This window comes from Colobus angolensis, unplaced genomic scaffold, assembly GCF_000951035.1.
Source record: "Colobus angolensis palliatus isolate OR3802 unplaced genomic scaffold, Cang.pa_1.0 Scaffold101, whole genome shotgun sequence".
NCBI classification, from domain to species: Eukaryota; Metazoa; Chordata; class Mammalia; order Primates; family Cercopithecidae; genus Colobus; species Colobus angolensis.
In genome coordinates, this window is record NW_012111031.1 from 4,002,395 (window position 1) to 4,016,501 (window position 14,107).

Genomic DNA, 14,107 nt, shown 5'->3' on the forward strand with positions numbered 1-14,107 from the left:
ATTATATTGAGTTTTAAAAGCCAAACAAAAAGATTATATATGTACGATTCCATTCAAATAAAGTTCAAGAATAGCCAAAAACTAAACTATGGTCATAGAAATGAAAAAGCAGTTTTAGCAGAGGGAAGGAATATTTGCTGGAAAGGGGCACAATAGTATTTTCTGGGGCAATGAAAATGTTTTGATGATCGTTAACATGAACATACAAAAGTGTCAAAACTCGCTGAGTTGAACACGTAAGATATATGCATTTCTTTGCATGTAAACTATCTATAAAACTCACAACAAAATATGAGCAAACTGAAGGGTTACTTCAAGCCCTACCAAAGGGTGATATACAGAAAAACCTAGGCTGAAAGTAATTAACCTAAGCACCGAGCTTGGCTCTGAGTTTCCCAGTAACCAAGGCAAAAGGGAAGCAAATAAATTATTTAGATGTACTATCTAATATTAACATGTATCCTAAGTGAAAAAAAAGTTTCCTAACACAATTTTTAAATACTTAGATAAGAAGTACTAGATATTACATAATGCTTTTAATAGCACTTTTACAAACGCTGAAGAAACATTTCTGGCTCATTTTTGTTTCTATCAATCCTCAACAAAAGTCAAGAGAATAGTATCATGCCATGGTTCTACAAAGACATTTCTATGAGGAGCTAAAGGAAGGCATTCATAGTAGTTTTTTAGAGTATCAACTAGCTGCAGGGCTAGAATCTAGGGACTCATTCCAGAGACATGAAGGATTCTCAAATTTCACAGGCTCATCTTCCTGAATGCCTCAGCAGTGTTTTTAACAGAACTTGGGTATCAGATAATTAGGGGGTTAAAGTGTAATGTTCCCTGGAGTTGATTAAAACTAGGTAAGTTTTAGCTGTTAAACTAGTATTTGGCTAATTATGTGTTTGAAGAAATGTTCTAAGAAGTTGCCGTATTCATACCTAAATGGAAAACTATTCCTGCATCTTAGTCTGAAGGCTTAATGGATATATTTATCCCTGGCATTCTGAAAGCTCTTCTCTCTCCTTTCATGCTTCACAGCAGGGGCATAATTGGCAAATTAGGAAGGGCAATAATTTGTTGTGCAGGACTCCTGGACTTTTAAGACATTTAGCATCCTGCCTGGCTTCACCTACTAAATACAAAGGGCATCCTCTACTCCTGTGACAATCAAAAATTGTCCCTACATTTTAAAATGTAGTGCCAATCCCTTTTGATAATCACTGGGCCTTAAAAGAATGTTGGTATGTTTTAAATGTGGAAAACCATCTGGCCTAAAATACTATCCTGGAAGAAGGTGGCATTATGGAAGACATAATCTTGGCTTGAAACATTTGTGGATATATATATAATTCTGTCATACAAAAATCTTAATATGGTCCCCACAGAACATTTTACTTAAAATGAGGCTCTAACTTTGAACAACAAGCCTGCCAAGATGAAATGGCCTCCAAGTATAACCCTTTCCAGCTGAACAAGTTAATCCATGAAATGTAGCGCTCATTCATTCAACAAATATTAATTGTCCATCTGAATAATGAAGATTGTCTGCCCCCCCCAAAAAAAAAACCCTTTGGTTTTAATGAAGTAGATACCCTATTTTCTTTTTTTCTAGCTATAGTTACCAAGATGTTTATTCCTTCCTTCCATGTCAAGAATATCTATTATGTGCCAAATACTGAGGACACAGTATTAGCATTTTGCTAATAGGCAAGAGGAGGACTGCATGAAGACAGGTGATAAAGTATCATGAAAAGTATGAGAAACAGAGAGCTATGGTGGCATCTCAGGAAACTTTTAATCTGAGGATCTGAAAGATTAATAGGAGTTAACTTTTCTTTGTGGAGGGCAGGGGGTGGAGTAGGCACAGAGACAACTGTTTCAGGCAGGGCTGTAAGCTTATATGAGGCCAAAACTGAAAGGTTAAGATGCAAATAGAGAAATAGTGAGAGAAGTCTAGTGAGGGCAAGATTTTAGGGCTTGAAAAAAGGATTTTCTCTGAAGTGCAGCAGGACACCATCACTGAATCTTACAGAAGACATGATTAGATTTATATTCAAGGCAACTCACTCAGATCCATGGGGATGAGATCTGAGGAGAAAGCCAGACAACTGGTTGGGAAATATAGTACCCAGAATAAAAATGACAGTGGGCAAGACTAGAGTGGTACAGGAAGGAATCATTCATTCATTCAATAAGAGCTCCAACTACGTGTCAGGTGCCCTACTAAGGTATTGAGCAGTCTAGTGGAGGAAATATATTAACCAAACAAGCAACGATGACAAAATATAAAATATTATATTCAAGTCACAAAAGAGACAGATGATGCTACGAGACTGAGAAACAAGAGAAGCCTTTCCTAATGGTTCAGGAAAGGTTTCTCTTGAGGAAAGGTCACCTGAACTAACTTCTGAAGGTTGAGAGGAAGCTAACTGAAGGGTGTGGGGGGAACAGATGGAAATAATCTTCAGGAAGTAAGAATAGCATTTACCAAGAAACAGTAAGGCAGCCAATGTGGCAGGACACTAGGAGCAAAGAGGGGTGTGATTAAGATGAAGCTGGAGAGTGGGTTGGGACTGGACTGTGCAGCATTAAGTATTTTGGTCTTTATCCTAAGAACCAGGGGAAGCCAGGAAAGTGTTTTAAGCTGGGGTGTGAAACCATCAAATTTGTGTTTTGGAAAGATTGTTGTGGCTCACGGGTGGGTGTGGGGAAGCAGGAGAACCACTAGAGCAGAAAAATAGCAGGAAGCTATTGGGAGGGGGAGGACATGGTGACTGTGAAGACTTCGGGTTTCTGGCTTGGGTTTCTTAAATACACTCCATTTGTGATGGGGGTAAGCCCACATCATTTGAAAAGAAGGTGTTTGCATCTTCTTAGTCACTAGGGCAAGAACTAGGTCATTTTGTATCACATTATTGTATTGCACATTAAACTGTTGGGGAATGGGACTGAGGAAGGAGGATGGTAGAATGGGAGGAACATTTACTTTTTACCTTCAACATTTCTGTATTATTTGATTTTTTTTTTTTTTTTTCTGAGACGGAGTCTCGCTCTGTCGCCCAGGCTGGAGTGCAGTGGCCGGATCTCAGCTCACTGCAAGCTCCGCCTCCCGGGTTTACACCATTCTCCTGCCTCAGCCTCCCGAGTAGCTGGGACTACAGGTGCCCGCCACCATGCCCAGCTGGTTTTCTGTATTTTTTAGTAGAGGCGGGGTTTCACCGTGTTAGCCAGGATGGTCTCGATCTCCTGACCTTGTGATCTGCCCGTCTCAGCCTCCCAAAGTGCTGAGATTACAGGCTTGACCCACTGCGCCTGGCCTATTTGATATTTTTACAATGAAAATATAAACTAAAATGCAAGCTTAAAAATCAGATATAGAAGTCCCATCAAATTACTGTAAGTGGGAGAAAGCTAGATTATCTTGTTTTATACCACTTAGGTCTCAATTTTGACCCCTAAAGAGCCCACTCCCACTCATCCTGCTTCTCAGAACCAATCTGCAATAGGTGGCTGGAAGATTAAAAGTGTAGAATCTACAATCCATACATGTGTGCTAACAGGAAATAATTTATGGCCTCAAAATTCAGTAAATAGTTCAAAAAATATTAAATTGTTAATTTTTTCAGTAAGATAAAAGCCTAAAATGATCAACAGACAGCTCAGACTAAATCATGCTTCTTCCTCAAAAAAGCATTAGCCACAAAGACTCAGAAAGAAGCAAGCTAGCAATAACTTTGGACAAGATATTCAACAAACTGATGGCTGTATAGCTTTGTGGAGATGAAGAAATGTTCTTTTTCTAAATAGATACACATGAAGTCCTTATCTAGGAACCTAAGTCTCAAAGAGTTAAACATGCACAGATTAGTGTCCAATAGAGTAGGATTTATATAACTCTGGGCAACAAACTCTTTGCTAGGTGGAAGAGAAAATGTCTAGTAAACTATTAAATGTGCACTTAGCAGAATCTTAGAGATTCTGCCAACATTAATTCATAACCACATTCAAACATAGAATCAGACCTTTTCCATTCCATAATCCGTGTTTCATTTGCATTATTAATCAGCCTTTAAGTTTTACACTCCTACTTCTATTATTCAAGATAAACAACATTTAGAACACTGTGTACATTTTTTTTCTTGCTTCTCACTAATATGGATGTGGAGTCTAAAAAGGGATATAGGAAAAGCAGAAATGAAAAATTACACGTTACAAGATCAGTGTTTACTTGCTAACATACGGCAGTGATAGGTTTCAAAAAAGGCATTGTCAACAACTGTAAAGAGCTATATGAAGCACTTTCATGCCTATTATTTTAATTCTCGGCCACCTTTTGAGCCAGACTCTCACTCCTGCGTCACAGATGAGCAATCATGGCCAGAATCCTAACAACTTGTCAAGATTTACATAGTCTCATCTTGACTCTGTACTGTTTTTTTTAAACCAATGCAATAGGGGCAGAATGTGTTGCAAAGCAGCAAACTAGAGCTATCTTAGATAAATAAAATAAATACACACACACACACGATGGGCTGCATTATGGAACTTGCTATGGTCTGAATGTTTGTGTCCCCCCAAAATTCATGTTGAAATCCTTACCCCCAAGGTGACAGTATTAGGAAAAGGGGCCTTTGAGAGGTGTTAGGTCATCAGAGTGGAACCTCCATGAATGGGATCAGTGTCCTTATAAGAGGAACCCAGAGAAATCTGTGATATAAGGTCACAGAGAGAAGACAGCTGTCTGTGAGGAAGGAGGACCTCATCAGACACTGAATCTGCAGGTAACTTGATCTTGAACTTGCCAGCTTCCAGAACTGTGAGAAATAAGCTTTTTTGTTTAAAGTCACTCAGTCTATGGTATTTTCTTATAGGAGCCCAAATGGACTAGACAGAACTCAAGAACAGGGAAGGATAGCCAAGTCTCCCTGGAACCCACTGAGAGACCAGGCAGTCCTCTCTGCATGTCTGATTTTCTTTGTCATCTTCTCATCCACATCCTTCACCCTGTTTTTTCCATGCCACACCAAGACCACAGTTTCCAGCATGGTACAAGAGTTCAAAGGGCACATTATTCATTCAGCCCTAGAATGAATAATGAACCTGAAACCTTAGTTGGAGTTCCAAAATTCCTGGGACATGACTAAGCTTGGGTGAGAGGGGTACTCTCTACTCAATTGACTCTAAAGGAAATTATCAGAATAGTAATGGAAATGAAGTAAAATCACGGGTATCATGTTAGACCAATGTGGCCAAATCAATGATTGCAAATGTTGTGAAGAATTATCAAAGGTTTTACTAAGATGATTATACAAAAACTTAAAAATTCGAATGAAACAATTATATTTAGTAAAGTGTAAGTCTGGGTCCCTGGGAGTCTGGAGGCTGCCTGCCACACTGGACTGTGATGAAAGCATATTCCTACTGCATGAAGCCAGTGAGATGTTGGGATTATTATTGCAGTTCAGCTACCCTAATACTGCATTACTACTATAATCAACGGGAAAACAAACTAATAAGCTCCTTCCAAAATGCAAAGCTTCAATAGTGGCCCATGGTCTACTGAATGAAGTCCTTAAGATGACATATACGATCTTCCATGACCTAATCCCATGCACTTCACATTCTGAAAGTCTCACTGACTCTCCTAAATGTTTTCCAAAGAACCTACACCTGTTCTCCTTCATACTACTGATCCCAATGTATTGTAACTAGATGGTTGCTGACCGTCTGTTTTCCTAGATTGTGAGTCTCCACGATGGCAGTGGCTTTTTTTCTTCTTTGCAGATGTATCTTCAACACAATATCATATGTTGGGCATATAAAAGATGCTCAATGAACAATGTGCTCCTAAACGTTCACAGCTACCTGAAAATTCATGTAATTTTAGAGCCTGGAAAGTAGGAAAAACCAATTCTCATTTTACTGAAACATATTATCTTCTAAAATTGTCAATTCCTGAATACCCAACTCACTGGCTTAAAGCTCTGACAATATTATTGAAATGAAATGAACAGCCATGAGTAAATGATATCCTTCTGAATTAGAATTGGTTTCTAGACCAAATCCTTTAAGAGTCTGAAGCTTTAAAAACTCTGACTTCCTAAAATCAGAATTGACATTTTTTGTCTTAGGAATTTGAGGTGAAATGAATCATAGATATTTTAAATGGGGGTGGATTCTGAATTATTTCAGAGAGGAAGCAACCTTAGAAATATAAGAATCATCATTATTAACTCAAAATGTTCCATTTCTGAGGGGGGCATTCTCAGAGAAGCACAGTTATTTTATGTTTCTTGGAAACGTTAGGCTTTGATAGCCCTTCCATCAAAAATAAAAGCATTTTATATTAAACAACATCATTCAAGGTTGAGGCTTAAATGTTATTTTAATAGTATCCACAAAGAATCTGGTTTAGTTATTAAAATGACTTCTTTTTATTTAAAGAAAAATCTATGATTTTACTCATTGTATATATATAAGTGAATTTTCAAAAAATAGTTTCTTCCTTTATGTGGATTCTCTCAAGATATGAAGAACCAAACTATTCTTTGGTTTTATTATACGGGAAAAACAACACGCAGTCTAGTTAAACAACTTTGTGATATTTATATTCCATTGCACAGATACGGGTTATACAAATTAGTAACACAAGTTATTTCTTAAATTCCAAACATTTTCTAAAATATTATTACAGCAGATGCCTAGGATATTAAAACATAAAAGTGGAAATCATTCTCTAAATAGTTAAATATGATACTGAAAATACTGCACATTTTAATTAGAGGAAAATTAAAATGTGTGCTCAAATGCTCTAACAAACTAGGTAGCAGGGCAACTAACAACTACAAATAAGTCACTGTGGTCCATTTTTACGTATGCATATATATAATTATTCTCTAGATAATCCGTCTTCTTGAAAATGCTAAATAAAACATAAAAATCCAGATAAATGATTTAAAGAAATTGTAATTCTTCCTACTACCTAAGGTGACATGTACTATTATCTATGACTTCATACAGTTACTAATTCAAATATAAAAGACACCACACTTGGAAAGAAAAAAATTTTAAGGTAATGGTTTTAATTGAATTAATGAGATGAAAAGATAGTAAAGCCCTGTTTGCTACTTACATGAAAGAAGATTTTAAAAAATAATCACTGCACAAAATGTAAAGGGTGGGGTTATGCTGTGGTATTAATTTTCCTCAATAATGTTTTTCTTGACTGTTCAAGAACAAATTAAAGTTTCCACGGCAAATTTGTTTTCAAAATGCCGAATTGCGAAACAATTGCTGGCTTCACGTTTCTGAATACCTGTTGGAGAGGGAAAAAGTTTTTTAAAATTTTGATTCTTTAGTAATAAATATTCACTTATTTTTATATTTATTATTTAGATGTATAGAAGTATTTCACTCTACACTCCACAAAAACTTCTACAGTTTGAATTTGTTTATGCTGAAGAAAAATAATTTTTCTCCCTTTTCTGAACTATTAATATATTGACAGATCACAGCAACATCAATAATGCTACACAGATTGCTTACAAATTCATGAACTTGAAGGTATTGAAAATGTTCTGTATCTTGACTATGGTGGTGCTTGCAAGACCATGTGTATCTTTGTGGAAACTCAGAATTGCACACTAAAAAGGGTAAATTTCATGGCATGTGTAAGGCTGACTTTAAAAAAAAATCATGAACCAAGAGCATTTTTAAATGTAAGAAATCAACACAGCAATAAAAAAGAATGAAATCATGGCCTTTGCAGCAATATGGATGCAGCTGGAGCCCATTATCATAAATGAATTAACCCAGAAACAGAAAGCCAAATACCTACCTTACAATGCTCTCACTTGTTAGTAGGAGGTAAACACTGGGTACTCACTGACATAAAGATGGGAGCAATACATACAGGGGACTATAAGGAAGGGAGGGAGTGAGGGAGGGAGGAGGTAAGGGTTGAAAAACTACCTATTGGGGAATGCTTTTACACTGTTGGTGGGAGTGTAAATTAGTTCAACCACTGTGGAAGACAGTGTGGCAATTCCTCAAGGATCTAGAACTAGAAATACCATTTGACCTAACAATCCCGTTACTGGGCATATACCCAAAGGATTATAAATCATGCTACGATAAAGACACATACACATGTATGTTTACTGCAGCACTATTCACAATAGCAAAGACTTGGAACCAACCCAAATGTCCATCAAAGATAGACTGGATTAAGAAAATGTGGCACCTATACTCCATGGAATTCTATGTAGCCATAAAAAAGGATGAGTTCATGTCCTTTGAGGGGACATGGATGAAGCTGGAAATCATTATTCTCAGCAAACTATCACAAGATCAGAAAACCAAACACCGCATGTTCTCACTCATAAGTGGGAGGTGAACAACAAGAATACATGGACACAGGGAGGGGAACATCACACACTGGGGCCTGTCGGGAGGTGGGGGCGTAGGGGAGGGATAACATTAGGAAAAATACCTAATTTGGTGACAGGCTGATGGGTGCAGCAAACCAACATGGCACCTGTATACCTATGTAACAAACTTGCATATTGTACACATGTAACCCAGAACTTGAAGTATAATAATAAAAAAAAAAAAGAGAGAGAAACTACCTATTGGGTACTATGCTCACTACCTGAGTGATGGGATCATTTGTACCCCAAACCTCACATCAGATAATATAATATACCCTTTGAAACAAACCTGCACATGTACCCCCTGAATCTAAAATAAAAGTTGGGGGGAAAAAAAAAAAATGAAATCAAGCTGGTTTCAGATGACTCAACAGCCGGAGATGAGAGAACAGTGTTATTTAAAATGCTAGCAAAAAGCCAGGAAAGCACTTTTACTGGGTGACACAATTCCAAAGAAATCACACCACAGTGTATCTGAATGGCACTTCTTACTTTCCACAGCTGCCACATGTATTTTCTTTTATTTTCACAATGATCTTAAAAGGAATCAGGGAGATATTGTAATCCTTATATTTCAGGTGAGAAAATAAAGGTTAAATGATTTGGCAAAGCTACAACATTAGTTGTATCAATGCTCTTAATTCTTCACCCAAATTCCTTTCCAACTACCCTGACAGTGATTATTCCCAATATGATCCAAAAGGCAAACAGCCTGCTTAGTATCCAGATCCCTGAAAACACAGCTGAAGACCTGGTCCCAAGAGACCCTCTGGATAATAAAAACCCTTTCAGTATGGCTGAACCACAGTGGTTAGGATGCGAAGTTGGATAGGGTGACTAACGAGATGGAAAATGAGGCACCAGCATCTCAAGGCAATGACATTTCACACTGACCTTTTCTCTACATCTGAAAAGAGCGGACTTATTAAATAGAATTCAGATAATTCTATAGAAACCTGGGAATATTATATAACGACACAATATTATCTCACTCATGGCAAGTATATTGGTAACAATGACTAGGCTTCACCTAAATCTAGTTTAATGCAATGAACTTTTCTGGCCAACACTTTAACATTTAAAAAGTATTACCTTTAATAGTTTCTCTGCGTTGCAGTTTGTAAGTTTCCTTGTCATGACACAGTCGATAAATAAAGAAACCCAGGTGATCAATATTTTCAATGCGATCAGTAATAACCATGTGCTCATGAATCAGATAGGACTGAGGCAAATAGGTTCCAGCCTACATTCAGAAAAGAATACATGACATGACTATCTCAGAACATATATTGAGTAGACTAGAGTAACAAGACAAAATTCTTACACATTATGGTATGGAACAGGTTGCCAAACTACTACCCACCATCTGTTTGTTTGTTTTATGTTCTATGTTGTCCAGGCTGGTCTCAAATTCCTGGCTCAAGCGAATCTCCCACCTAGGCCTCCCGAAGTCCTGGGACTACAGGCATGAGCCTCCGCCCCCGGCTTGTTTTTATAAGTAGAGTTTTTTTTTGGAATATAGTCATGTTCATTTGTTTTACATATTGTCTATGGCACCAGAATTAAGTAGTTGGCTAGTATTTACTCTCTGGCTCTTTAGGAAAACTTAAAACATTATTTGAGAAATTGTATTTCAATTTCAAGATATAAAACATTAAAAACAAAAACCGTATTAGTTCCTCCTTGTAAAATTCTTAACTACAGTCTGATAAAATGAGCTCCTATAGGGCTAATTTCTCAACAGGGTATTCCAAAACACTATAAAGGCATCATTCATCAAAAATAGTCAACATTCTTATACCTTGATGTTAATAAGTAACTCCAGTAGGTTTCTGGGTGGCATAACAATGGAAGTGTTCAGAGGGATCACATAGCACTTATCCAGGTTAAGATCTAAATAGGCTGTAAGTTTCTGGGAAGAAAAAGATACAGTGTAGTCACGGTAATAGCAAAACAGGCAGCAACTGGATTTTTAAGAATAATTTGTATCATTAAAATTGGCTTTAGAATGTATAAATCACTTGCATTTCAACAAATTCAGAATTTGGCTGGATCAAGTTGGAAGTGGGAATGGGAGAGGAAAAAATATTGCTACCAGTAAATAAAATGCTCATCAAGGGTATATTTCTATAATAAATAATAATACATATTCAAATTAACTGCAAATACTTGTTATATAATTAAGTGATTTAACTTTCTCACTTATAAGCTCAAATGCCCTCTAAGGCTATCTGTCCATTGTGCATAAAGATTAACTTTTCTCGTATGTATCTTGAATACTATTACCATCCTTAGAACATTGGAGAAACAGTCATTTAAATGATTTTGTGTTCTATGGTTCAAATGAGAAATGCTGGTTGAGAAAGATTGTCTCATAGGATGGTTTTTTTTCTTTTTTTTTTTTTGAGACGGAGTCTTGCTCTGTAGCCCAGGCTGGAGTGCAGTGGCCGGATCTCAGCTCATTGCAAGCTCCGCCTCCCGGGTTTACGCCATTCTCCTGCCTCAGCCTCCCGAGTAGCTGGGACTACAGGCGCCCGCCACCTTGCCCGGCTAGTTTTTTGTATTTTTTAGTAGAGATGGGGTTTCACCGTGTTAGCCAGGATGGTCTCAATCTCCTGACCTCGTGATCCGCCCGTCTCGGCCTCCCAAAGTGCTGGGATTACAGGCTTGAGCCACCATGCCCGGCCAGGATGGTTTTTAAGAATAAGTTAAACCAAACAATAACATTTTGATTCCTAAGAGCTAGGTGTTAGCTATTATTATTTACTATTTGCTTTAGATGTTTATTTCCTTGAAATAAGTAAATTTTCAAACTGGTTTCTAAACATCCATCAGATGTATCAGGCACGAAATGTTTGCAAAGCTAACTTCAGTAATATATTGGAGTGTTCAAAATGGCAAGCTTATACAGAGAGACACAAAAATCACAGGTAATACATGAACTTCTGAATCTCTGAATCCTGATTTGAAAAAACAAAAAATTATTGGGACAAAAATTGGGGAAATTTAAACACAAATATAAATGTAAACATATTAAATACAATAGTCTCTCTTATCTGAGGCTGTGCTTCCTGAGTTTCAGTTACCTTCAGTTAACTACAGTCCACAAATACCTAGGTAAGTACAATATAATAAAATATTTTGAGAAACCACCTTCACATAACTTTTATTATAGTATTTTAACTGTTTTATTAATTATTGTTAATCTATTACTATGGCTAATTTATAAATTAAATTTTAACATATGTATATATGTACACTAATACAAAAAAACATAGTATATATAGGGTTTGGTACTATCTGCGGTTTCAGACATCCACTGGGGGTCTTAGCTTGTATCCCCCATGGATAAGGCAGGACTACTGTCCTACAAGATCATGTTAATTTTCTTAGATGTGATAATGATGTGGTTATGTAGGAGGACATCTCATTCTTGAGAGATAACAGCATAAGTACTTATGTCAAATGACAGAAAAAGAGATGAAGCAAATATGACAATATCTGGAACAAAGTGGAGGATTTTGGGTATTCAACTTTTCTGCATTACATAAAAATGCTCAAAAGCTGGGGGAAAATGTAGAACGAGAACTTAAAAACAGATTAACAAAACTATTGATTTTGAAAATGCTACCAAAAAACAGGAACATAAATTACCTCTTATCTAAGAAAATGTGGGAACATATAAAAAATATTAGTTTGTCAGCAACGGAGTAACAGTCATGAGGTGGGCTTTAAGGGGAAGGAAAGACAAGAAATGAGAAGGCTGGGTCACCAGGGTCTGCTTCAGACAAAGCAGAGCCCACCAAATGTTGACAGTTTATTAAACTGAACTCTAAATATAATAAATTAGCAAATATAGAAATTAAAACTACAAAAAGCATAAACTACAGAACCTGCATTCTTTCTACAATTCTAGACACTTGGCTCACCTTGTTAAAGTCATGAACAATGTTGGCAGGATCACTATCTGCAAACTCTGGGACAGGCACACTGATAAATTCAACTTCTTCTTCTTCAAAGATTTTAATATTTTCTTCAATTGTCTGGTAGAGAGCAGCTGGGGCATCTGCAGAGGGCTCATTTAAGATGACATCATCTTTGATGTACTTTATTCCACAGTAGTACACGTCATCTGGCTATAGAGTTTAAAGACTCATTTCAGCAATTCAGCATGAGACAGGTTTTTAAATAAGCATTACTTAAGCTGCCACCTCTATCTAAATAGCATTTTGCTTGCAAACTCTTGCTTTTAGATGACAAGTCAGACAGTTTAATTACTGAGTTAACATATTCTTTAAGATCAGGTTTTGAAGCACTGTAAAAGAACAGCTTCAAAAGAAGAAAGGCAGCTGGTTTTCCCTTTACTTTTCGTGGTAGGTGAAAATAGAACATAAAAATAATTAGCTATCCAGTAACAAATAAATATAAAGAAACAACAGACCTACTCTAGCTGTAAGCAGTTTTTGTAAAAGAATATATTCCAAAACTAGTCAAGTTTTTCTGAAAGAATATATTAAAAAGTTTTGATATGGTCTACTAATTAAATGACTTTTTTCTTATTAGCCAAAAAAGGGATAACGTTTCTGAAATTTCTATATGCATATAAGTAGTTCTAATTTTCCCTTTATATCACAATTCAGCGGAAAATATTGGATTACAGCAAATCTTTATGCTACTGTCTCACTCTTACAAAAAGAAAAAACAGTATATAAGGTCAGGTGCAGTAACTCATGCCTGTCATCCTAATACTTTTGGGGGGTGGAGGCCTGAGACAGATGAACTGCTTGAGCCCAGGAGTTCAAGACCAGCCTGGGCAACATGGTGAGACCGTGTCTCCACAAAAAATAAAAAAATTAGCTGGGCATGGTACCACACACCTGTAGTCCTAGCTACTACTGGGGAGGCTGAGGTGGGAGAATTGTTTGAGCCCAAGAGGTTGAGGCTGCAGTGAGCTGTGATTGCACCACCGCACTCCAGCCTGGGTGACAGAGTGAGATCCCATCTCAAAAAAACGAAACACACAGTACATGTACACACACACACACTCTACACACACAATAAAGACTAAGGGTATATAAAATGTGAATGCACCAGGCCAGGCGTGGTGGCTTACGCCTGTAATCCTAGCACTTTGGGAGGCCAAGGTGGGTGGATCACCTGAGATCAGGAGTTCGAGACCAGCCCGGCCAACATAGTGAAACCCTGTCTTTACTAAAAGTACAAAAATTAGCCGGGTGTGGTGGCAGGCACCTGTAATCTCAGCTACTTGGGAAGCTGAGGCAGGAGAACTACTTGAACCCGGGAGGCAGAGAGTGCACTGAGCCGAGATCACACCATTGCACTCCAGCCTGGGCAACAAGAGTGAAACTCCGTTAAAAAACAAACAAACAAACAAAAAAAACAGTTAATGCACCAAATGTTATCTCCGGAAAATGGAATTGCAATGATTTTTTTAATACTATATGTATTTCTTGTAAAAAAAAAAAAGGTATTAAAAAAGATGACTAGTATTTTGGTAATGTCTATCAACACGTGATTGATTATCTTGAACAACACAGAAAATGAGCATGAAATTGAGAATGTTTCAAAATTAGTTATTTAAATTATTTTAATAAGTCTAGTTGTCAACTGTTTCTCCAAATTTTGAAACAGCTGAAGTAGTTATAAAACCTTGA

General features: G+C 37.0%; 1 protein-coding gene across 2 annotated transcripts in view; it reads right to left on the reverse strand.

Annotated features, from left to right (window-relative positions):
• Positions 1–6,413: 6,413 nt before the first annotated feature.
• The window catches only part of ITM2B (integral membrane protein 2B), a 29,334-nt gene continuing 21,640 nt past the window's right edge, over positions 6,414–14,107 (reverse strand). For both annotated transcript variants that reach the window (XM_011939677.1, XM_011939685.1), the window contains 4 exons: positions 12,362–12,568; positions 10,234–10,344; positions 9,525–9,675; positions 6,414–7,318 (listed from right to left, as the gene is read on the reverse strand). In XM_011939677.1, coding sequence (XP_011795067.1) covers positions 7,233–7,318; positions 9,525–9,675; positions 10,234–10,344; positions 12,362–12,568 — 555 coding nt within the window. In that variant the 3' untranslated portion in view covers positions 6,414–7,232. The remainder of the gene's footprint in view (positions 7,319–9,524; positions 9,676–10,233; positions 10,345–12,361; positions 12,569–14,107) is intronic.